Source organism: Somniosus microcephalus, unplaced genomic scaffold, assembly GCF_052327205.1.
Source record: "Somniosus microcephalus isolate GS21.2 unplaced genomic scaffold, FLI_Smic_1.0 unresolved_chr1, whole genome shotgun sequence".
Lineage (NCBI taxonomy): Eukaryota > Metazoa > Chordata > Chondrichthyes > Squaliformes > Somniosidae > Somniosus > Somniosus microcephalus.
Window position 1 is genome coordinate 165,911,018 of NW_028225179.1, and position 26,203 is coordinate 165,937,220.

The 26,203-nt window shown below is 49.7% G+C and overlaps 1 protein-coding gene across 6 annotated transcripts in view; it reads right to left on the minus strand.

Moving 5' to 3' along the window:
- LOC147096485 (erythroid membrane-associated protein-like) overlaps window positions 1-26,203 on the minus strand; it is a 158,746-nt gene that overhangs the window by 112,475 nt on the left and 20,068 nt on the right. For 5 of the 6 annotated variants that reach the window (XM_085975283.1, XM_085975285.1, XM_085975284.1 and 2 more), the window contains exons 5-6: window positions 15,653-15,781; window positions 7,125-7,151 (exon numbers count right to left, since the gene is read on the minus strand). In XM_085975283.1, the coding sequence (XP_085831409.1) occupies window positions 7,125-7,151; window positions 15,653-15,781 (156 nt within the window). The remainder of the gene's footprint in view (window positions 1-7,124; window positions 7,152-15,652; window positions 15,782-26,203) is intronic. The other variant, XM_085975282.1, reaches the window with a different exon arrangement.

Consider the following 26,203-nt stretch of genomic DNA (forward strand, 5'->3'; position numbering starts at 1 on the left):
ACCTCCATCTGCAAATATGCTTGTGCTAGGTCAATTTTTGTAAAACGCTTCCCTCCAGATAGTGAGGCGAAGATATCTTCTATCCTTGGAAGAGGATATTGTACTGTGCGAAGGACTGGGTTCACCGTCACCTTGAAGTCCCCACAGATGCGAACCTTCCTTGGTTCCTCAGACTTATTGTTTAACGTTTACTTCATGACAGGAACGATGGGTGTCGCCCACTCGCTCCAGTCTACCTTAGATAACACGCCTGCATTCTCCAGATTCTCCAGCTCTGCCTCGACGGCTGGGCGAATTGCATATGGTACCGGTCTTGCTTTGAAAAACTTGGGAATTGCATTCTCTTCTATTTTTATCGAGGCGGTTACGCCTTTAAGAGTGCCCAGTTCTTGTTGAAATACCTCTTTGGCGTTAGCCAAGATTGTTGACAATCGCCCAGGAGTGACGTCGTCATCCTTTCTACCAGCCACTGTCATTGCCTGAATGGAGTGCCAGTCTAAGCTTATCTTTCTGATCCATTCACGTCCCAATAACGGTGGTCCACCATCTTGCAGTATGTAGAGATACAATTTCCGTATTTTCTTGCCGTTGTATTCGACAGGCACCCTTATTTTTCCTCTGGGGTATACTTTTTGCCCCGTATACGTCCTCAAGACGATGGATGTCTCTCTCAAGGGTATGTGTGAGAATAGTCGCTCGTAGTCTCGTCGATTCATGACGGTTAGAGCTGATCCTGTATCCAATTCCATTTTGACTTGGGACCCTGCTATCGTGAGGGTGACCCAAATGATTCGGTGATCCTCTTTTGCGATTACATTGTGAAGTTTGAGACAGCTTAGTCTCTTGTTCCTGGATTCACTATCGCTCATCTGGTCTTCGGAACTACTGTCCGTCATCTTTTGTACTTTCTTGTACGGTTCCTTAGTAGCCTTTTTGTTGTCGTTGGTCTTCTTCCCAGACCTGCAAACTCATGCAATGTGTCCCATCTTTCCGCATTGCCTGCATATTTTGTCCTTGGACCAGCAGTCCTTCTGGTCATGTGTTGTTCTGCCGCAGCGATAACATTTTGCAAATCCCCGTGTCATTTCGTGGGTGCTGTATTCCTGTGGCTTTTGTTGTATTTCCGCAGCTCCCCTGGCTGCTGCTTTGTACGATACTGCCACGCTGAAAGCCTTATCTAACGTCAGCTCTTTCTCCGAGAGTAACTTCTTCTGGGTTCCTTCACTCAGGAGTCCACAGACAAATTTGTCCCGTAGGGTATCTGCCAGTCCTGCTCTGAACTGGCAGTGCTTTGATAGCTTGCGGAGTTCCGTAAGGTAATCAGCATTGCTCTCATCTTTATGCTTAGTTCTCCTGTGGAATTTAAATCTTTCTGCTATCAGCAGCAGTGCAGGGTTTAGGTGTTCCTGTAGTGATGGGCCTTCAATAACCACAAAACTAGAAGTTATAGACTTAAACAAGTTGGCTTTTAATCACTAAGATCAGAGCTAACATCTCAACACGCCGACTGGTTCACAGGAATGAGTCATACAGATCCTGGGATCTTTATGTAAGAGAAGTCAGGGGCGGAGCCAAGAGCCAAGACCTGGAACCTCCCAGGTTAGTCGGGAAAGAGGAAGTGAAACTATACACAGTGGGGGAGGGTAATATACATGAGTGCAAAATGAATACAGGATCAAGACAAACAGATTTAATTACATTCACCCCTTCTATAGATTTAGTCCATCGGGGTGATGTTTCTTAAAAGTTGGTATAAGTGAGTCTGTCAGGAGGTTTTGCAGTTCTCAGTGATCGGCGCAAAGCCGGTTGGGGTGCCTCTAGGGGAGTGGATTCTGGTTCCTCTGCTGTCCGGGCCTCCGCAGTGTCTTCCAGGTTATCTGCAGTGTCCTCCAGGTTAAAGTTGGGTATTCATACCTCTGGGCGTCCTGTCTCTTTGTAGTGTAGTTCTTCATCGGGTAGTCTCCCATCGTTCACTCCGCTCCCCGAGGGAGCGAGGTCTTTTATGGAAACAGTGTCCTCTCGCCCGTCAGAGTATTCGATATAGGCGTACTGAGGGTTTGCATGGAGGAGCTGTACCTTTTCCACAAGGGGGTCCGTTTTATGGCCTCTCATGTGCTTCCGCAATAGTACTGTCCCCAGAGACGTCAGCCACGCGGGTAGAGATATGCCCGAGGTGGATTTCCGGGGGAAAACGAACATCTTTTCGTGAGGGGTAGCGTTAGTGGCAGTACATAACAGAGACCTTATGGAGTGGAGCACGTCTGGGAGGACTTCCTGCCAGCGGGAGGTCGGAAGGCCTTTTGACTTTAAGGCTAACGTGGCAGCCTTCCAAACAGTAGCATTCTCCCTTTCCACTTGCCCATTACCCCGGGGGTTGTAGCTAGTGGTTCTGCTGGTGGCTATCCCCTTCGAGAGCAAGAACTGGCGCAGCTCATCACTCATGAATGACGTCCCCCTATCGCTGTGTATGTAGTTCGGCATGCCAAACATGCAGAATAGATTACAGAGACACTTGATGACCGTGGCACTGGTCATGTCTGGGCAGGGAATGGCGAAGGGGAAGCGGGAATATTCATCAATGATATTGAGGAAATGTACGTTACGGTCGGCAGAGGGAAGGGGTCCCTTGAAGTCCAGACTTAGGCGCTCGAATGGCCGTGTGGCTTTGATAAGGTGTGCACGGTCAGGCCTGTAGAAACGAGGCTTGCATTCCGCACAGATGCGGCAGGCTCTGGTCATTGCCCTGACCTCCTCGATGGAGTGGGGCAGATTGCGGGACTTTATAAAATGGTATAGTCGGGTGACCCCTGGGTGACAGAGGTCGTTGTGGAGACCCTGTAATTTGTCCGTATGAATGCTGGCACACATTCCCCGTGATAGGGCGTCTGGGGGTTCATTAAGGGCTCCCGGCCTGTACATAATATCATAGTCGAACGTGGATAGTTCAATCCTCCACCTGAGTATTTTGTCATTCTTGATTTTCCCCCTTTGTTTGTTATTAAACATGAAAGCCACCGACCGCTGGTCGGTGAGCAGGGTGAAACATTTGCCGGCTAGGTAGTGTCTCCAGTGCCGCACTGCCTCCACTATAGCCTGTGCCTCCTTCTTGACAGAAGAGTGCCTGATTTCAGGTCCCTGAAGGGTTCGGGAGAAGAAGGCCACAGGTCTCCCAGCCTGATTGAGGGTCGCAGCTAAGGCAAAGTCTGACGCATCGCTTTCGACTTGAAAGGGAATGCATACGTCCACTGCACACACTGCAGCCCTTTCAATGTCCTGTTTAATACTGGTGAAAGCCTCCCGAGCTTCAGCTGATAGTGGGAAGGACGTCGATTTAATGAGGGGTCGGGCCTTATCAGAGTAATTGGGCACCCATTGGGCATAATACGAAAAAAATCCCAGGCACCTTTTTAAAGCTTTGGGATTGTGTGGCAGGGGCAGTTCCTTTAGGGGGCGTAATCGGTCAGGGTCCGGTCCAATTACCCCATCTTCCACCACACAGCCGAGGATACAGAGACGGGTTGTGTTGAAGACACATTTGTCTTCGTTGTAGGTTAGATTCAGCTTTAGGGCAGTTTTTAAAAATCTCGCAAGATTTAGATCGTGGTCTTGCTGGATGTACCCACAGATAGTGACATTGTCCAGATAGGGGTAGGTAGCTTGTAGTTTATTCTCGTCAACCATGCGGTCCATCTCACATTGGAAGACCGAGACCCCATTTGTTACCCCGAAGGGCACTCTGAGAAAATGGTAGAGGCGCCCGTTCGCCCCAAAGGCGGTGTATGGGCGGTCCTCTGTTCAAATGGGGAGCTGGTGATACGCGGATTTGAGGTCGATAGTCGAGAAGACTCGGTATTGCGCAATCTGGTTGACCATTTCTGATATGCGGGGTAAAGGGTAGGCGTCCAGCTGGGTATAAATATTAACAGTCTGGCTGTAGTCAATTACCATCCGTTTCTTTTCGCTATTTTTAACTATGACTACTTGGGCACGCCACGGGCTGGTACTGCATTCAATAATGCCTTCCCGCAGGAGTCTGTCCACTTCCGCCTTGATAAAGTGTCTGTCTTCCAGACTGTACCGTCTACTTTTGGTCACTATGGACCTACAGTTCGGAGCGAGATTAGCGAATAAAGAGGGCGGGCTGATTTTTAAGGTTGATAGGCCACAGACTGTGAGTGGCGGCTGGGACCCGCCATATGCTAGCGTGACACTTTCGTGGTGGCACTGGAAGTCCAGGCCCAAGATTACATTAACACAGAGTTCTGGCATCACGAGAAGTTTGAAATCCTTGTAGTCCGTGCCTTTTACAGTCAGTGTTACCACACAGTAGCCCAAAATGTCCGAAGTGTGGGGCTTAGCAGCCATAGCAATTCTGCTCCGTGTAGGGGTTACCGTTAATGAGTGCCGCTGTACCAGGCTAGGGTGGATAAAACTCTCGGTACTCCCACAGTCAATTAAACATTTCGTTAAATTCCCGTTTACCTGTATGTCCATCATGGATTTTGTCAACGGGTGTGGCCTGGATTGATCCACCGTGATCGAAGCCACTGTTGGGCCCTGGGCGGCCGTTGAGTCGGGAAAAGATGGCAGATCCCAAGATGGCGGCCCGCACGGCACGCACGAGGCGGTGACGGAGTTGGAAATCGGATTCCCCCTGCAGACTTTGCTAAAATGCCCCTTTTTCTTACATTTGAAGCATGTAGCATCCTTCGCTGGGCATCGTTGTCTGGGGTGCTTGGCCTGGCCGCAGAAGTAGCATTTCGGGCCTCGAGACATTGCCGCTGTAGTAGGACTCCTGGGTGAACTTCTGTGTGGGGACTCCGGCGGCGTAGAGCCGGTCTGAGACCTGGATGGGGAAGATGGCTGATTCCAAGATGGCAGCCCCCTCGGCGCGCACGAGGCGGTGAGAGCCGTATGGCTGGAAGAATAAGAGTCAGAGTTTTTCTGGGCCACGTCCAGCGATCGCGCAGTGGCCACTGCCTTTTTAAAGTCCAGGACCTCCTTCTCCAGCAGTCTCTGCCAGATATAATTCGATTTGAGGCCCGTGATGAAGGAATCGCGGACCAATTCGTCAGAGTACGCGTTGGCCGTCACGGCCTTGCAGTTACAGTCCCGGACCAGGTCCTTTAGGCCCTGTAAGAAATCGTCCATTGATTCCTCTGGTCGCTGCCTGCAGATGTCTGGCGTACACTTCGTTTACCGGCCTCTGGTATTGGGCCTTCAGGATAGTGATGGCCTCCGTGTAAGAGGTGGCGTCCCGGATGAACAAATAAATCCGATGACTTACGCGAGTAGTCAGTAGACTCAGTTTATCTACCTCGCTAGCGGACGAGGCCCCCGCGAAGAGTTCGAAGCATTTGAGCCAGTGTCCAAATTGATTTGATGCTTCAGCAGAATGTGGATCCAAGTCCAGATGCTCTGGTTTTAGGAGTCGATCCATCCTAGTATTCTTTAGTGATTAAAATTGATGGGCCTTCAATAACCACAAAACTAGAAGTTATAGACTTAAACAAGTTGGCTTTTAATTACTAAGATCAGAGCTAACATCTCAACACGCCGACTGGTTCACAGGAATGAGTCATACAGATCCTGGGATCTTTATGTGAGAGAAGTCAGGGGCGGAGCCAAGAGCCAAGACCTGGAACCTCCCAGGTTAGTCGGGAAAGAGGAAGTGAAACTATACACAGTGGGGGAGGGTAATATACATGAGTGCAAAACGAATACAGGATCAAGACAAACAGATTTCATTACATGTAGGATAGCAACAATTTCGTTAAAACTCTTCGCCTTCGGTTTGGCTGGAGTAATCAGGTCCCGCAATAGGCCGTACGTTCTTGCGCCCATTAAGTTTAGCAGTACCGATGCCTTTTTCTCATCGGCTATTTCATTTGCCTCGCAATATACCTCGACTCTTTCCACATACGTGGTCCAGTCTTCTATTGCATTATTGAAGGCAGCGATATAGCCAGTCTTCGGCATCTTGGAAATCTAAAATGGCGCCTCCCGCGCTTTGCCTTCTTCCCCGATTTAACAAAATGGCGCCTCCCGCGCTTTGCCTTCTTCCCCGCTGGATTAAGATGGCGCCTCCCGCGCTTTGCCTTCTTCCCCGCTGTTGCTAGCGCTGCTTTCCGCGGTTTCCGTGGCAAACTGCAGCTCCTCGCGGCTTTCTGCGCGTTTAATTTTTTTATTCTATTATTTTCCCGTCGTTGGAACAACCCTGCAGGACTCTTGCCTGCCTCTTCTCGGGTCTGTACGCTGCCCGGCTTCGTAGCACCGGCCGCGCCCTGTGTGCTCCACCCGCTCTCTCTCCTCTTCCCGACAACGCTGCTTGGCCCCGTTGCAAACCACCCGCTCGAGTTCTAGACCGCCACAGCCCAGGAAGGATCAGTGTACTACCTGCCACCAGCCCGATTAGCTGAAGCACCATCGACAGGAACCAAGCCCCGCTCTCAACAGCCTCTCCTGCAAATCTTCAACTCCGCTGACTCAGAGGCGGATGCCCACGGTCGACGCCCGTTTCTACTGTTTCTTTCTTCCTTCTGGCCTCGACCTCTGCTCACTTCGCTTCAGGGATGGATCCCATGAGGTGGTGCAGACTGTAGTTAAGTTCGTATCTGCTCGTCGCCAGTATTATGTCCGTGTATAATTGAGACACGGACTGCAGGAGTCGATTATAACAAGTCTTTACTGAATGGAGACAACCTGGAAACTGAAACTACAGAAGGCTGCTAGGGCCTTTTATACAGGGGTGGTCACTGCCGGTACTGCAGTCTGAGACCAGTTATTCCCTTAAAGGTAGATACACAACAGGGTGGGGTGTCTGAAGCACAAGCACTATTGGTAAAAGAGACGGTGAGGGGTGGTAACAGGAAGTTACTGTGGCAGTAGCTAATTATATATATAGAGAGATAATAGGGTGGAGACCATTAAAAATGAACAAAACAACAGAATACGTCTGGTAAATTGAAGGGTGTATAATGGGGTTGCACAGAATGAAGAGAAGTGTAAACACTTATCACAATCACTAGAGTCAATGATTAATTAAATAACATGCCCAATACCTTATTGAAATGTCCTTTCCCCAGCTGAAATGTAAAAATGTCCAACTATATAAAAAATCTTACCTGATATTTTAATTTGTGTCTTCAGCCCTACAAAAAAGACACAATTTAGAATTACATGTCGAGTGAATAATATTTACTGTCAGTATTTGTTTACCAATATGGTATATTCTTCTGTGTGGACACTGGAGTCTCTCCATTTCTAGATCCCTCGATTAATATTAATATCTGATACAGTCAAAGATTGTGCAGTTCATGTATATTATGAGTGGTGTCATGTGTATTTTCAGGCATGGATACTGGCCATATGCTTTATCAAGTGCTGGGTGATGTATTCAAAGAGAAACGGACAATGCATTTTATCAGAGAATTTTCTTGGTTCCGTTACTGTATTTGAAAAAAAATGGTGAAACCTGTGTGATGGATCAAAGCGCAATAGTGTGGGACACCAGGAAGGTAGAAACATTAGAAGAAAATCAGGAAAAACTGCTTAAGGGACACCATGCTGGGGTTTTCAATGCTGGGAGATTCTGGTAAAGAAAAGTATTACAGAAGTGAGGAGGTCCTGGGAAAAAAAAAGAGATAACGAGTCTTGATTTACAAAGATGCAGGACGAGAAGGAATGGAGGAGACATGGGAGTTTCACCAGAGTTCAGTGAGACTAAGGTATCAACAGATGAAGAAGAACCAGGGGTGGAACCATCGAAGGTAATAGGCAGTCGCTTACACTGGACATGAAGAATTGAAAGAAATGGAAATTTATTAATGAAAGCTGGTTGTGAAGCAGTGATCCAGCCATTGCACTGAGAGGAACCGAGGTGTGTGCGCTAAGGATATATGATGTAAGAGAAGTTGATCAATGTAGAGTGAAAATCATTGGTAAGGAATGGATATGGTTGGATAATGTTTGGAGGAGTCATTGACGAGAACAGAGTGGGAGAGGGACTGGAGCCTTGAGGCACCCCTGAGTTACTGGAGAGAGTCAAAGGTGAGTCTTCAACCACAGCATAGGTAGAACAATTTGAGGGGTAACTATCAAGTTTTAACTTAGGTGATGGGAGACCACATGCTGCTGGTTTGTCCAGAAGTGCCTGGTGTTGGAACTGGTGAATGGTTTTGGAGATGTTGATGGTTTTTGAGATGTCTGCAGCAATAACAAATGAATCATCAAAGCATTCAGGAACAGGAATGCAGAGGTGTTTAACAAGGCTAGGTCATAAATAGAAGAATCATTCCAAAAACCACAGTGTAATCACAGATCAGACCTGGACTTACAAGGAGGTCAAGCATTGAAGAGTTAACTGCAGCTTCTGTAACTTTAGAAAGTTCTGATGAGGATGACAATATGTTGGTAGTTGGAAAATGGATATGGCAGCCTGGTGGTTATGGTACTGGACGAGCAACCCAGAGATCAGACTTCAAATCCCACATGGCTGTGATGAAATATTCCATTCACCACTGCCTGTGACTGAGATCGGTTTCAGTGTCATTTCCCTTCCCCCAGACCTCATTGTATTGTGTACTGGAATGTGCTGTATTGTATACTGGAATGTGCTGGAATGTGCTGTGTGTAGGGCTCCGCCCATACCTGGCCCCGTTTGTAAGCTAGCCCAGTCTGGCCTCAGTCTCCAGAAGGAAGACATCTCTCTCTCTTACGTGTTACATTCTAAGTTAATAAAAGCCTTGTTTTTGTTCTGCTAACTTCGAGTCTCGGAATTATTGAGGCACATCAATTTTATTAACTTATTTTTCAACACTATGGATCAACTCCTGAAACCCGAACGTTTGGATTTGGATCAACATGCTCCGGACGCATCAGCACGCTTCGGACACTGGTTTGAGCGTATGGAATTCTTCCTGGACAATTCCGCAGCCGTCAAAGACGCTACGGACGCTGCGAGGATGAGACTCGGAATTCTGCGGAATTGGGTAAGCCACCGGGTTTACCCCCTCATCCAAGACGCCGAGACGTACCTGGCCGCCTGCGACATCTTAAAGGCGCATTACCAGCAGCCTACGAATGAGGTGTATGCTAGGCACCTGCTCGCTACCCGCGCACAGCGACCTGGGGAATCGGTGGAGGAGTTCCTAAGCACCCTGAAAATGCTTGGCAAAGACTGCAAGTGCCGAGATGTAAAAGCCGCAGTGTACACTGACGAGCTTGTTCGCGATGCCTTCATCACAGGCCTCAGCTCCACTTACATCCGGCAAAGACTGCTGGAAAAAACGGGGTTGGACCTGAAACAGGCTGCGGACACTGCGCGATCCCTGGATGTGGCCCAGAGAAACTCGGACGCCTACTCTTCAGCCCGCGCCGTCCACGCCGCCACGTGTGCACCGAGGGCGCCGCCATCTTGGAAGGCATCTTCCCCGCCCGACAGCCCGACACCGGCTGGGCCCCGCTCTCCCCCCAGAAGCCCTACGACAGCCGCGACGCGTCAGGGACCCAACTGCTACTTCTGCGGGCAGCCAAAGCACACTAGAAACCTGTGCCCGGCGAAAGGCACCACCTGCTTTAAGTGCGGTAAGAAGGGGCACTTCGGGAAGGTGTGCAGAGGGAACCCCGCCGGAAAACCAACCGCCGGAAAACCCGCCACCGCCGCGTGTGCGCCGTGGGAGCGGCCATCTTGGACGCCATCTTGCCCGACCTCGTGGGGTCCGCCATCTTGTGAGCAGACAGCGTGGACGCCATCTTGTATCGATCAGGGCCCTACAGTGGCATCGGTCACAGTGGACCAGACCAGGCCGCACCCGCTATCCAGATCAATGGTGGACATCGAGGTAAACGGGTGCTGGGTTAAATGCTTAATTGACAGTGGAAGCACGGAGAGCTTTATCCACCCAGAACTGGCACAACAACTCTCCCTAAAGGTGGTCCCTACTCAGGGTACCATCTCTATGGCTGACAAAACCCAGATATCGACCATTCTGGGTTACTGCACGGTACAATTGTGCGTTAACGGAACTGTATATGATAATTTTAAAGTATTAATCATGAAGAACCTATGTGCGAGCGTGATCTTGGGCCTGGATTTCCAGTGCAACCACCAAAGCATCACGCTCAAGTACGGTGGGTCCCAGCCGCCCCTCACAGTGTGCGGTCTGGCTAACCTGAAGGTAAAGCCGCCTTCGCTATTCGCGAACCTTACCCCTAACTGCCGGCCAATAGCGACCAAAAGCAGGAGGTACAGCTGGGAGGACAGGCGGTTTATCGCGACCGAGGTAGACAGGCTCCTGAAAGAGCGCATTATTGAACGCAGCAACAGCCCGTGGCGCGCCCAAGTGGTAGCGAGAAGAAACGGATGGTGATCGACTATAGTCAAACGATCAACAGGTACACCCTACTAGACGCCTACCCGCTACCCCGCATATCAGAAATGGTGAACCAAATCGCCCAATACCGGGTGTTCTCCACCATCGACCTCAAGTCAGCGTACCACCAGCTCCCTATCAGACCAGAGGACCGCCCGTACACCGCCTTCGAGGCGAACGGACGCCTCTACCAATTCCTCAGAGTCCCCTTTGGGGTGACGAATGGGGTCTCGGTCTTCCAGAGGGAGATGGACCGCATGGTCGATGACCACCACTTGCAGGCAACCTTCCCCTACCTCGGCAACGTCACCATCTGCGGTCACAACCAGCAGGATCATGACTCGAACCTCGAGAGGTTCCTGAAAACCGCACAAAAACTCAACCTCACCTACAACGAGGACAAGTGCGTTTACAACACCACGCGCCTCTGCATACTAGGCAGCGTGGTGGAGAATGGGGAAATCGGACCAGACCCCGACCGATTGCACCCCCTACGGGAGCTGCCCCTGCCCAACACTCCCAAAGCCCTGAAAAGGTGCCTGGGGTTATTTTCTTATTATTCCCAATGGGTCCCCAACTACTCCGACAAAGCCCGCCCTCTTGAAAGCATCCTCTTTCCCGCTCTCTGCTGAGGCCCACGCCGCCTTCAAAAGCATTAAGCAGGATATTGAGCGGGCCACGCTACAGGCAGTGGACGAGAACACTCCATTTCAAGTGGAAAGTGATGCGTCTGACTTCGCCTTGGCGGCCACCCTCAACCAGGTGGGGCGGCCCGTAGCTTTCTTCTCGAGGACCCTCCAAGGGCCCGAGATCAGACACTCCTCCGTGGAAAAGGAGGCCCAAGCCATCGTGGAGGCAGTGCGCCACTGGCGCCACTACCTAGCCAGCAAACGCTTCACCCTACTTACCGACCAGCGGTCGGTAGCGTTTATGTTCAATAATAAACAGAGGGGGAAGATTAAAAATGATAAGATTCTTAGGTGGCGGATCGAGCTCTCCACCTTCGTGTATGACATCATTTACCGGCCAGGGGCCCTTAACGAATCCCCTGACGCCCTCTCACGAGGGATGTGTGCCAGCGCCACCGGGGATCGGCTACAGACCCTCCACAACGACCTCTGCCACCCAGGGGTCACGCGGCTGTTCCACTTCATAAAGTCCCGTAACTTACCCTACTCGATTGAGGAAGTTCGGTCTCTGACCAGGAACTGCCGCACTTGCGCTGAGTGCAAGCCTCGGTTCTACCGCCCAGATAGAGCCCACTTAATCAAAGCTACACGGCCCTTTGAGCGGCTCAGCTTAGATTTCAAGGGCCCCCTACCGTCCGTCGACCGCAATGTTTACTTCCTGAACATTGTGGACGAATACTCCCGGTTCCCATTCGCCTTCCCCTGCCCAGACATGACCAGCGCCACGGTCATTAAATGCCTCAACAGCCTGTTCTGCCTGTTCGGTATGCCGAGCTACATCCATACGGATAGGGGGGCATCCTTCATGAGTGAAGAGCTACGCCAGTACATGCTGTCCAGGGGGATCGCCACGAGCCGTACCACCAGCTACAACCCCCGGGGTAACGGCCAAGTGGAGCGAGAGAACGGGACAGTATGGAAAGCAGTCACTCTAGCTTTAAGGACCAAGGGCCTCCCTATCTCCCGCTGGCAGGAAGTCCTCTCGGATGTGCTCCATTCGATACGGTCGCTATTGTGTACGGCCACTAATACCACGCCTCATGAACGAATGTTTGTCTTTCCCCGGAAATCCACCTCAGGCGTATCCATGCCGTCATGGCTCTCCACCCCAGGTCCGGTACTCGTGCGAAGGCATGTGAGGGGCCACAAGACGGACCCTCTCGTGGAGCCAGTACACCTACTCCACGCCAACCCCCAATACGCATATGTCCGGCATGCCGACGGAGGGGAGGACACCGTGTCCATAAAAGACGTCGCCCCAGCCGGCATCGACAACAACCACGGCAATAGTGGCAACGACGATCACAGCAACTCTTACCCACCCACTACTCTTTCATCACCCCCAGAAGAACACCGACCAACGGCACCCCCACCAACTACCCCTTCAACAACCCTGGCGGCACCCCTGGCAGAGACCCAGGAGGCTACCGGGGACACCCAGCCGACACCCGCGGCACCGCAACAGCCACGTCGGTCGCAGAGGACTATCAAACCCCCGAACAGACTAAATCTATAGAAGGGGTGAATGTGATGAAATATTCCATTCACCACTGCCTGTGACTGAGATCGGTTTCAGTGTCATTTCCCTTCCCCCAGACCTCATTGTATTGTGTACTGGAATGTGCTGTATTGTATACTGGAATGTGCTGGAATGTGCTGTGTGTAGGGCTCCGCACATACCTGGCCCCGTTTGTAAGCTAGCCCAGTCTGGCCTCAGTCTCCAGAAGGAAGACATCTCTCTCTCTTACGTGTTACGTTCTAAGTTAATAAAAGCCTTGTTTTTGTTCTGCTAACTTCGAGTCTCGGAATTATTGAGGCACATCAATGGCAAATTGTGAAATTAATCTTAATTAATCTGGGAATTTGTGGACTGGCACCAGAAAAAGGACCATGAGATCTGCCACACTGTTGTAAAAGTCTAAACTGCTTCACTGATGTCTTTCAGCGAAGGGAAAGCTGCTGTTGTTACCGTACATGGGACTCCAGTCCCACACTATGTGGTTGGCTCTCAATACCTTCAGGGCAACTAGGGATGGGCTCTCACATCCCAAGAACAATTAAGGAAGAGATTATCCTTCCCAAGGATTGTAGGGAGAAGGAAAGGCAGGCTGTGAATAAGAGACAACTGAAGATGCTGGTTATTTACCAAATCATCAACATTAGAGGAGAGGAGAGCATAGCAATCCGATCATCACCTTTTCCGTGAGGAGAACCTGATCAAGAGCAAGGGGCACGTGTAGATACACAGATTCAGCAGGTTTGGAGAGACTAGATCGAGTGACTGTTGGCAAGGCAGCAAGTCAGCACTCGATTCTTTTCATTTCATTTAAGGCCTGTGTTAATGTAGCTGATCTCACCTGTGGCAGGGGTAAGAGTGTTACAACTGACCCTGCGCTGGGAAACTGAAAAATCAGCCAGGATTCCCATTCCTGGTCGATGTTAATTGAATCCTATTGGAAAATGTGACTGTGCAAAAATCAGGTGAGGAAAATTCAGAATGGCCACTTGTACAAGAGAGAGAGAGGGGGCCCATGGAATTCTATGGCAGCAAGATTTCACACTTTGAGATGTGGAGAGGAAAAGTATTTGAAAAAAAATTCCACTGCAAGGAAGAACCAGCCCAGGGTACAGAAACACTGTGATTACAACTGAAGATCAGACACAACAAAATATCAGGCACTAAAGGAAAACCGTGCCTTTGAACTTCTTGCAGATTTTTGGGGTTTAGTTGTCTGTGAGGAACACCAGACACAACCATCAAAGAATAGAAATTTACTGTGGAATGAACATTCTCACTGCCTCCTTCCGCTTAAATGTTACATTTGTAGTAATCAAGGAAGGTGAATTGCTGAAATCACATTGAGAATGTCTTTGTAATTCAAAGCTCACAAACCCTGCAACAATACTCTAAATAAACTTCAGCTTCTAACTCTAAGCCCACTGACCTGCAGATCTGTGGAACATGAACAAAGTTGAGAGACGTGAACACAAACAGCAATTTAAAAATCTCAGAATTTCATGTAATAAAAACAAAACATAACTATAGTAATCTGGGATGTAATGTTTAAGTTATCCACCAGATGGAGCCAAAGATTAAGGGTTCACATTCACCAGTATTTAAGGTAACGGGTCATGTATTCAATGTCCTGGTACACCAGTTAATATGGTAATGTGGCATTGCATTATGGGTATGACTCAGAGGTTCATCCTCCATCTTGGCTCGTGCAGTAAGAATTGTGTGCCTGGCTTCCAGCTGGTAAGAGCTATGTCTCTCTGCTACACCGTGTAAATAAACAGTTGGGTTTGTTCCTAATATCTCGCTTCTCTCAGTTTCTGACCTTACCACTCGGATATCACATATTGGCGACGAGGATGGGATAGATCACATCTTGACGAAGAAAAAAAAAGAAAAGGAGCACTGAATAACGGATCATGGCTGCTACGGTAGGAAAGATCTCTGCTTTTGATGTTCAGACGCAGACCTGGAATGAATACTGCGAGGTGTTGATGCATTTCTTTGAAGCAAATGATATAATTGATGTCGGAAAAAGGAGAGCTATTTTGCTCACTTCCATGGGAAGTCAGACGTATAGTTTAATGAGAAACTTATGCAGTCCTGCTAAGCCTGGAGACAGATCATTTGCTAACTTAGTGGCCTTGCTAAAGGACCATTTCAATCCCAGACCGAGTGAGATTGTACAGTGTTTCAAATTTGTGGAATGAACATTCTCACTGCCTCCTTCCCCTTAAATGTTACATTTGTAGTAATCTAGGAAGGTGAATCGCTGAAATCACATTGAGCATGTCTTTGTAATTCAAAGCTCACAAACCCTGCAACGATACTCTAAATAAACTTCAGCTTCTAACTCTAAGCCCATTGACCTGCAGATCTGTGGAAAATGAACAAAGTTGAGAGACGTGAACACAAACAGCAATTTAAAAATCTCAGAATTTCATGCAATAAAAACAAAACGTGACTGATTCAAGTCACCAAAAATCTGCCCTAAACCTATAAGCTTTACCTAAAGCGAAACACAGATTGCCACAGCAAGGGGTAGTATTTATAGTTTGATGCTGCTGGGCATTTTGTTTACAATACACGGCAACTTGGCTCAGCTTTTCATCTTCAAGGTCTACAGTGCTGAACACAGAAGCCTCAGGAGCTAGATAGAAAGGTTAAATCCAGATGTTGGTGTTCTGATTTAGGGTTTATCACCAATGAGAGAACAGTGCTAAGAACAGCCCTGTTCAAAGCTCCAGGCCCACAAAGTTCAAACAGGTCAAACCAGAAAATGACACAAGGACAAATGAGAATGACTTATCTGAACATGGTGGGCTGAATTAGCAGGGCTGGGGGTGTGGGGCATAGGCTAGAATTTGGTGCCCTAAAGATCTCAAGTCTAATATTAACTGCTGTTCCCATTGTTACGCCCCTTACAGCCTGAGGTTACATTTTTTAAATTGTACTCACAGTTTGATACATTATATCCTCATCAGTAAATCCTAGCACATTCTGTATTAAATCTTAATTATTTATATTGCACTATAAAGAACGTGGATGTTCAATGTCGAGCAGTTACATGTTCTTACCTTGGAACAACTTCCTCTTCTTACAGAACAAAATGATAATTGCCATAATGGTGATGAAGATAATGAGAAGGATGATGATGAATGCAATTTGCCAGCCCGACAAACTTGGGTCCTTGGGGAACAGTTCACCTGCAAATTAACGTACCGCTGTGTAAATATCAAGGCAAAACAGAAAATGTAAGACAGTTGCATTCGGTTTTGTTGCCTGCTATTTAACAGGAGATAAGGTAACATTTAAGGTTCATTGACTCATTTTTAGATTGTACTTGCAGTTTGATACATTATATCATCAGTAAATCCTAGCACACTCTGTATTAAATCTCAACTATTTATATTGTACCATAAAGAACTTGGATGTTCAATGCCGAGGTACCAACGACATAGGTAGGACAAAGAAAGAGGTTCTGCTGAGGGAGTATGAGCAGCTAGGGGCTAAATTGAAAAGCAGAATCAGAAAAGGTAATAATCTCTGGATTACTACCTGAGCCACGTGCAAATTGGTATAGAGTAAATAAGATCAGAGAGCTGAACGAGTGGCTCAAAGATTGGTGTGGGAGAAATGGGTTTTGATTCTTGGAGCAGTGGCACCAGTACTGGAGTAGGAAGGAGTTGTTCCGTCGAGGCAGGCTTCACTTGACAGGCTGGGACCAGTGTCCTGGCGAATCGAATAACTAGGGCTGTCGATAAACTGAGCGGAAATTTAAAAAGTTGGAGAAAAATGAGAAGGCAAAAGTGCAGGGTAGCGATAGGGGTAATGATAACCAGAGTGTGACAGGAAGGGACAGAGCGTATACACAAGAGTGCACCAGAAAGAGGGGTCAGAGTAGGGAAAAATGGTAAAAAGACAAAATGAAAAGCTCTATATCTGAATGCACGCAGCATTCGTAACAAGATAGATGAGCTGGCAGCACAAATGGAAATAAATGGGTATGATCTGATAGCCATTACAGAGACATGGTTGCAAGGTGAACAAGGCTGGGAACTGAATATTCAGGGGTATTTACCATTTCGTAAGGATAGGCAGAAAGGAAAAGGAGGTGGTGTAACTCTGTTAATAAGGAATGAGATCAGTGCAGTAGTGAGAAATGATATTGGCTTAGAAGATCAAGACGTAGAATCAGTTTGGGTGGAGATAAGAAATAATAAGGGTAAGAAGTCACTGCTGCGAGTGGTCTACAGGCCCCCAAACAGTAGCTACACTGTAGGACAGAGTATAAATCAAGAAATAATAGAGGCTTGTAAGAAAGATACGGCTATAATCATGGGAAATTTTAATCTTCATATTGATTGGACAAAGCAAATTGGCAACGGTAGACTTGAGGAAGAGTTCTTAGAGTGTATGCAGGATAGATTCTTGGAACAATACGTTGTGGAACCAACCAGGGAGCAGACAATTTTAGATCTGGTAATGTGCAACGAGACTGGATTAATTAATGATCTCGAAGTGAAGGATCCTCTTGGGAAGAGTGATCATAGCATGGTAGAATTTAAAGTTCAGTTTGAGGATGAGAAAGCTAGGTCTCAAACTAGTGTCCTGAACTTAAATAAAGGTAATTACAAAGGTATGAATGCAGACTTGGTTAAAGTGGACTGGGAAAATATATTACAGGGTAAGACTGTAGAAAAGCATTGGCAAATATTTAAGGAGATATTTCATAACTCTCAGCAAAGATATATAAGAGCCCCAAGAGCACCAGAGGCGGCGGGCCTGCGAGGGAGCACCAGAGGCGGCGGAGACACTTAAAGAGCAGCCCGAGGCAGCGAGGCCCAGAGCCCCGAGAGCACCAGAGGCGGCTTACCAATCCAGGTTCTGGGAGAGGGAAGCAAAAAGTAATCGAAGTGTGACGTCACCAAGAAGCAGGTAAGTGATTGGTTGGTGAGTATTTCCTTTCTAAATTTGTTTAAACTTAAATTTTGTGGTTTCTAAGATCTCTGTTGTGTAGCGGGGACTACTGTTAAGCAAGGGCCTTTGAGTATATCATTTAATTGAAGTGAAATTGGTGGGATTCATTTAATTAGGGTAAGTCATGGCAGGACAGCCCAGCCCCGTAGTGTGCTCCTCCTGCTCTATGTGGGAAATCAGGGACGCTTCCTGCGTCTCTGATGACCATGTGTGCGGGAAATGTATCCAGCTGCAGCTACTGACAGACCGCATTGCAGCACTGGAGCTGCGGATGGATTCATTTTGGAGCATTCGCGATGCTGAGGACGTCGTGAATATCACATTTAGCGAGTTGGTCACACCGCAGGTAAAGGATGTACAGGCAGGAAGGGAATGGGTGACCAGCAGGCAGAGTAAGAGGCACAGGCAGGTAGTGCAGGAATCCCCTGTGGCCATCCCACTCTCAAACAGATATACCACTTTGAATACTGTTGGGGGGATGACTCATCAGGGGAAGGCAGCAGCCAACTTCCTGGCACCATGGGTGGCTCTGCTGCACAGGCTGGGAGGAAAAAGAGTGGAAGAGCTATAGTGATAGGGGACTCAATTGTAAGGGGAATAGATAGGCGTTTTTGTGGCCGCAATCGAGACTCCAGGATGGTGTGTTGCCTCCCTGGTGCAAGGGTCAAGGACGTCTCGGAACGGCTGCAGAAAATGTTGTTGTCGTGGTGCACATAGGCACCAACGATATAGGTAAAAAACGGGATGAGGTCCTAAAAGCAGAATATAGGGAGTTAGGAGGTAAATTAAAAAATAGGACCTCAAAGGTAGTAATCTCAGGATTGCTACCAGTGCCACATGCTAGTCAGAGTAGAAATAGGAGGATATTTCAAATGAATACGTGGCTAGAGGAATGGTGCAAGGTGTAGTGTATGTACTTTGCAGAAGGAACTATATTCTGCAGCCCCTGTATACTGCAGTACCAGTAGTGATCACCCCTGTAAATAAGCCTGTGTAGTAACTTTGCATAGTTAGTTCCAGTTTGTCGCCACTCAGTAAAGACCTGTTATAACCAACTCCTGCAGTCCGTGCCTCAATTACACACGGACATAATACTGGCGACGAGCAGATCCGAACTTACCTACAGTCTGCACCACCTCATGGGGATCCATCCCTGAAGCGAAGTTGTCAAGAGGTCGAGGCCAGAAGGAAGAAAGAAAAAAAAATAAAACAAACAGAAGAAACGGGCGTCGACCGTGGGCAACCGCCTCTGATTCATCGGAGTTGAAGATTTGCAGGAGAGGCTGTCGAGAGCGGGGCTTGGTTATCCTGTCGATGGTGTTCCAGCTAATCGGGCTGGTGGCAGGTAGTACACTGATCCTTCCTGGGCTGCGGCGGGCTAGAGCTCAATCGGGTGGCTTTTCAACGGGGCCGAGCAGCGTTGTCGGGAAGAGGAGAGAGAGAGAGAGGGTGGAGCACACAGGGCGCGGCCGGTGCTACGAAGCCGGGCAGCGTACAGACCCGAGAAGAGGGAGGAAAGTGTCCCGCAGGGTTGCTCCGACGATGGGGAAATAAAAGAAATTAGAAGCGCAGAAAGCCGCGAGGAGCTGCAGTTTGCCACGGGAACCGCGGAGAGCGGCGTTGGCAGCAGCGCGGGGGGGAAGTGCGCGAAGACCATAGGGCGTCGCCATCAAGGCATAAAACACCAGCAACAGCGCTAGCAGCAGCGCGGAAGACGGAAAGCGCGGGAGGCGCCATTTTGTTAAATCGGGGAAGAAGGCAAAGCGCGGGAGGTGTCATCTTAGATTTCCAAGATGCCGAAGACTGGCAATATCACTGCCTTCGATAATGCAATAGAAGACTGGACCACGTATGTGGAAAGAGTCGAAGTATATTGCGAGGCAAATGAAGTAGCCGATGAGAAAAAGGCATCGGTACTACTAAACTTAATGGGCGCAAGAACGTACGGCCTATTGCGGAACCTGATTACTCCAGCCAAACCGATGGCGAAGAGTTTTAACTAAATTGTTGATATCCTACAGGAACACCTAAATCCTACACTGCTGCTGATAGCAGAAAGATTTAAATTCCACAGGAGAAATCAGCATAAAGATGAGAGCAATGCTGATTACCTTACGGAACTACGCAAGCTATCAAAGCACTGCCAGTTCGGAGCAGGACTGACAGATACTCTACGGGACAAATTTGTCTGTGGACTCCTGAGTGAAGGAACCCAGAAGAGGTTACTCTCAGAGAAAGAGCTGACGCCAGATAAGGCTTTCAGCGTGGCAGTATCATACGAAGCAGCAGCAAGGGGAGCTGCAGAAATACAGCAAAAGGCACAGGAATACGGCACCCATGAAATGACACGGGGATTTGAAAAATGTTATCGCTGCGGCAGAACAACCCATGACCAGAAGGACTGCTGGTCCAAGGACAAAATATGCAGGCAATGCGGAAAGATGGGACACATTGCATGAGTTTGCAGGTCTGGGAAGAAGACTAACGACAACAAAAAGGCTACTAAGGAACAGTACAGGAAAGTACAAAAGATGACGGACAGTAGTTCCGAAGACCAGATGAGCGATAGTGAATCCGGGAACAAGAGACTAAGCTGTCTCAAACTTCACAATGTAATCGCAAAAGAGGATCACCAAACCATTTGGGTCACCCTCACGATAGCAGGGTCCCAAGTCAAAATGGAATTGGATACAGGATCAGCCCTGACCGTCATGAATCGACGAGACTACGAGCGGCTATTCTCACACATACCCTTGAAAGAGACATCCATTGTCTTGAAGACGTATACGGAGCAAAAAGTATACCCCAGAGGGAAAATAAGGGTGCCTGTCGAATACAATGGCAAGGAAATACAGAAATTGTATCTGTACATACTGCAAGATGGTGGACCACCGTTATTGGGACGTGAATGGATCAGAAAGATAAGTTTAGACTGGCACTCCATTCAGGCACTGACGGTGGCTGGTAAAAAGGATGACGACGTCACACCTGGACGATTGTCAAAAATCTTAGCTAACGCCAAAGAGGTATTTCAACAAGAACTGGGAACTCTTAAAGGCGTAACCGCCTCGATAAAAATAGAAGAGAATGCAATTCCCAAGTTTTTCAAAGCAAGACCGGTACCATATGCAATTCGGCCAGCCATCGAGGCAGAGCTGGAGAATCTGGAGAATGCAGGCGTGTTATCTAAGGTAGACTGGAGCGAGTGGGCAACACCCATCGTTCCTGTCATGAAGAAAACGTTAAACAATAAGTCTGAGGAGCCAAGGAAGGTTCGCATCTGTGGGGACTTCAAGGTGACGGTGAACCCAGTCCTTCACACAGTACAATATCCTCTCCCGAGGATAGAAGATATTTTCGCCTCACTATCTGGAGGGAAGCGTTTTACAAAAATTGACCTAGCACAAGCATATTTGCAGATGGAGGTTGAAGAATCCTCTAGGAAGTATCTCACGATAAACACTCACAAAGGTCTTTACCAGTATCATCGACTGGTATTCGGAGTAGCATCAGCTCCGGCGATCTGGCAAAGAGCGATGGAACAAGTCCTGCAAGGGATTCCGGGGACTCAGTGTTACTTGGACGACATCCTAGTGACAGGTGAAGATGACAGTGAACACCTTGCCAACCTAGAGCAGGTGCTCACTAGACTAAGAGAACATGGGCTACGAGCCAATCGCCCCAAGTGCGAGTTTTTTAAGAAACAGATATTGTATTGTGGCCACGTGATTGATGAAGAGGGGTTACATAAGTCCCCTGACAAAATTGAAGCGGTAGTTAAGGCTCCAGCGCCTGAAAATGTGTTGCAACTGAGGTCATTCCTCGGATTGGTGAATTACTACCATAAGTTTTTGCCGAATTTGTCCACAATTCTGCACCCACTGAACGCCCTACTACAAACTGGAGTAGCATGGAAATGGAGCGATGAATGTAAGCGGGCCTTTCAGAAGAGTAAAGACCTAATCACTTCAAGAGAAGTATTGGCTCACTACAACCCATCACTACCGATAAGACTGGCGTGTGATGCGTCTCCCTACGGCATTGGAGCGGTACCGTCACATAAATTCCTTGATGGTTCAGAGAAGCCGATAGCTTTTGCGTCACGCTCGTAACTACGCCCAGATTGACAGTGAGGCCCTCAGCCTGGTGTGGGGGGTGAAGAAGTTCAATCACTACCTGCACGGTCAGAAATTTACTCTACTAACTGATCATCAACCTCTTGTCTCCATTTTCAACCCTCAGAAGGGCGTCCCTGATATACCTATCAATTCATTCCATGAAAAGCGACGAGTTAAGATAGTAACTAAAGGTTTTTATTGGCTAAATAACAGAGCCCACCCTCGTGGGCGATCGGTTCCAACGAGGGAGAATACTAGCCAAGCGGTCACCTTTATACCTGGGCAAGCAGGCGGAGCCATGGGCGGAGTCAGCTGAGGTAAGCCCAGGTATAGCAGCGTGCGTGGCAAGAGGTAACCTTGTGTAGCGATAACAACAGTGTAACAATAGTGAACGGTTGTGAACGGTAACAGTGGTTTACCACATTCACCCCTTGTTTAAAATTGAGTCCGGCGGGGTGAAGTGTACTACCAGTTCGTATATGTCAGTCTCTCAGGAGGCCTCGTAAGCCTTTCTGATCGGCGCAGCAGCGGCGGCGGTGGTGCAGTATCCGATGGTAATGCTGGTGTCTGCGTGGTCGACGAAGGCTCCTGGGGTTCCGGCATGCCATCTACAGGAGCTGGATTTGGGGGAGTGGTGGGGGGTAACGGTGGTATCTCGGGGGTGCCCGAAGGAGACAGTGTCCTCCCGCCCGTCTGGGTATGCCACATAGGCGTACTGTGGGTTGGCGTGCAGGAGGTCCACCCTCTCGACCAGGGGGTCCATTTTATGGGCCCTCACGTGCTTCCGCAGCAAGACTGGCCCCGGAGAAGTCAGCCATGTTGGTAGCGAGGTTCCCGTAGTCGACTTCCTGGGGAAAACAAACATTCGTTCATGGGGGGTGGCGTTAATGGCAGTGCAAAGCAGTGACCGGATGGAATGGAGTGCTGCCGGGAGGACTTCCTGCCAGCGAGAGATTGGGAGGCCCTTAGACTTTAGGGCTAAGAGGACGGCCTTCCAAACTGTCGCGTTTTCTCTTTCCACCTGGCCGTTCCCCCGGGGGTTGTAGCTGGTGGTCCTGCTCGCAGCAATACCTCTCGCGAGCAAGAACTGGCGAAATTCCTCGCTCATGAAGGATGCGCCCCGGTCGCTATGTATATAGTTCGGGAACCCGAACAAGGCGAACAGGTCGTTCAGGCATTTGATGACCGTGGTACTGGTCATGTCTGGGCAGGGGATGGCAAAGGGGAAACGGGAGTACTCATCAATAATGTTGAGGACGGGAAGGGCCCCTTAAAATCGATGCTCAAGCGCTCGAAGGGGCGGGTGGCCTTGATCAGGCTTGCTCTGTCCGGCCTATAGAAATGCGGTTTGCATTCGGCACAGGTTTGGCAGTTCCTAGTCATGGTCCTGACCTCCTCGATGGAGTAGGGCAGGTTGCGGGCCTTAATGAAGTGGTAAAGTCTGGTGACCCCGGGGTGGCAGAGGTCGTTGTGGAGGGTCCGTAGTCTATCAACTTGCGCGTTTGCGCAAGTACTTCGTGATAGAGCATCCGAGGGGTCGTTGAGTTTACCAGGCCGGTACAAGATATCGTAATCGTAGGTGGAGAGCTCAATTCTCCACCTCAAGATCTTGTCGTTCTTGATTTTGCCCTTCAGCTTGTTATTAAACATAAAAGCAACCGAACGCTGGTCGGTGAGGAGGGTAAATCGTTTGCCTGCCAGGTAATGCCTCCAGCGTCGTACCGCCTCCACAATCGCCTGGGCCTCCTTCTCGACCGACGAGTGTCGGATCTCAGGACCCTGGAGGGTCCTTGAGAAGAAGGCCACAGGTCTCCCCGCCTGGTTAAGGGTTGCCGCTAGGGCGAAGTCGGAGGCATCGCTCTCCACTTGGAAAGGGATGGACTCATCCACTGCGTGCATTGTGGCCTTCGCAATGTCTCCTTTTATGAGGGAGAAGGCTGCGCCTGCTTCTGCTGTCAGGGGGAAGGAGGTGGACTTCATGAGGGGTCTGGCTTTGTCCGCATAATTCGGCACCCATTGGGCATAGTAAGCGAAGAGCCCCAGGGTTCTCTTCAGCGCCTTTGGACAGTGGGGGAGGGGAAGCTCCATGAGGGGGCGCATTCTTTCGGGGTCGGGGCCGATGACTCCGTTCTCTACTACGCAGCCGAGGATGGCCAGGCGCGAGGTATTAAACACACATTTATCCTTATTGTAAGTGAGATTCAGCCGTTGGGCCGTACGGAGGAATTTCTCCAGATTAACGTCATGGTCCTGCTGGTCGCGGCTGCAGATGGTGACGTTATCTAGATAAGGGAACGTGGCCTGAAGCGCGTTCTGGTCGACCATCCGGTCCATCTCCCTTTGGAAGACCGAGACTCCGTTGGTGACGCCGAAGGGAACCCTAAGGAAGTGGTAGAGGCGGCCGTTCGCCTCGAAGGCGGTATACTGGCGGTCCTCAGGGCGGATAGGGAGTTGGTGATAGGCTGACTTGAGGTCGATGGTGGAGAATACCCGGTACTGTGCAATCTGGTTGACCATATCAGATATGCGGGGAAGCGGGTATGCGTCCAGCTGGGCGTACCGGTTTATGGTTTGGCTGTAGTCGATGACCAGGCGGTGTTTATCGCCGGTCTTAATGACTACGACCTGGGCACGCCAGGGGCTGGTGCTCCCCTCGATGATGCCCTCCTTCAGGAGTCGCTGCACCTCAGAGCTAATAAAAGCTCTGTCCCCGGCGCTGTACCGCCTGCTCTTGGTAGCGACGGGTTTACAGTCACGGGTGAGGTTAGCGAACAAGGAGGGGGGCGGGACTTTGAGGGTGGAGAGGCCGCAGGTGGTACGCGGTGGGCGGTTTAAAATTTGCTGGTTGTAGACTGTGAGTGGGGGGAGGGGTCCACCGTAAGCCAAAGTGACACTTTGAAGGTGGCATTGGAAATCCAGCCCTAGTAGGATGGCAGCGCAGAGCTGGGGCAGGACGAGAAGTTTAAAATTTTTATATTCCGTGCCCCTAACCAACAGGGTCACTACACAGTAGCCGCTAATGTCTGTTGAATGGGACTTCGCCGCCATCGAGATCCGATGGCGCGCTGGCCGGACAGTGAGGGAGTAGCAGCTCACCGTGTCTGGATGAATAAAACTCTCCGTGCTTCCGCTGTCGAACAGGCAGGACGTAGCGTGGCCGTTTACTTCGATGTCCATCATGGACTTGGACAGATGATGCGGGAGAGCTTGGTCAAGCGTGACGGAGGCCAGTGTATGGCTGAGCGAGCTGCTGTAGTCTGCAGGCGAGGCGGTGGTCGGGTCTGGAGACAGAACGGCGGCCGATTGCGGCGAACAAAATGGCGGCGCCCATGACGCGGGCCCCCACGAAGTTGGACAAAATGGCAGAGAAGATGGCCGCCCCCACAACTCACATGAGGCACTGCTGGCGTCTGTGGCCTTGATCAAAGATGGCTGCCCCCACGACCCACCTGAGGCAATGCTGGCATCTGTGGCCTTGATCAAAGATGGCCGCCCCCACAACTCACATGAGGCAATGCTGGCGTCTGTGGCTTTCCCCCTGCAGGCGTTTACAAAGTGGCCTTTCTTTTTACAGCCGGAGCAGGTCGCGTTCCTTGCAGGGCAGCGCGCCCTTTGATGTCTCGCCTGGCCACAGAAGAAGCAGCTGGCGGCCCGATCGCGGAGGTCCGCTGCCACAGTGGGTCCCGGGGGTGGCGGTCCCAATCGATTCTGGGACACCGACGCCGTGGTGGGTCCCAGGGGTGGCGGTGCGAGGGGAATTGCGGCCGGAGTCGGGCCCGAGTCCCAGGGTCGCGCAACACAGTACCTGGAGTACGACTCGAGGTCCCGATGGGCCACTTCCAGAGAGCGAGCGAGGGCTGCAGTTGTATTCAAGTCGAGGTCCTTTGATTCGAGCAGTCTTTGCCGTGAGTAGTCGGACCGAAGGCCTTTCACGAAGGCATCGCAGATATTCCCTTCAGTATTTTCTGCAGCCGTTACAGCTTTAAAGTCACAGTCCCTGCCGAGTGTTTGTAGCACCCGTAAAAATTCATCTACAGACTCTCCTGGCTGCTGCGAGCGGGATCTTAGGAGATGTCTGGCATACATAGAATTTACAGGGCTCCGGTACTGCTCTTTCAGCAGGTTGAGGGCGTCCTCGTATGTAGCAAGGTCCCGGATGAATGCAAATACTTTAGGGCTCACCTGGGCGGTCAGAACTCTTAGTTTGGATCCCGGAGGCACGCCGGATTCTCCCAGGTAGGATTCGAAACAGCTCAGCCAGTGTTCGAAGTCGAGGGCTGAGTTCGCTGTCTGTGGGTTTAGATCCAGGTACGGCGGTCGGAGGGCTCGCAGCCAGGCCGGCTGCTGCGGCTGTTGTAGCTGGCCGTTTGGCTGGTCGTTTGGCTGCTCCGATCCACTCATTTCAAAATTTAGCCAATAAAATTGATATACCTATCAATTCATTCCATGAAAAGCAACGAATTAAGATAGTAACTATAGGTTTTTATTGGCTAAATAACAGAGCCCACCCTCGTGGGCGATCGGTTCCAA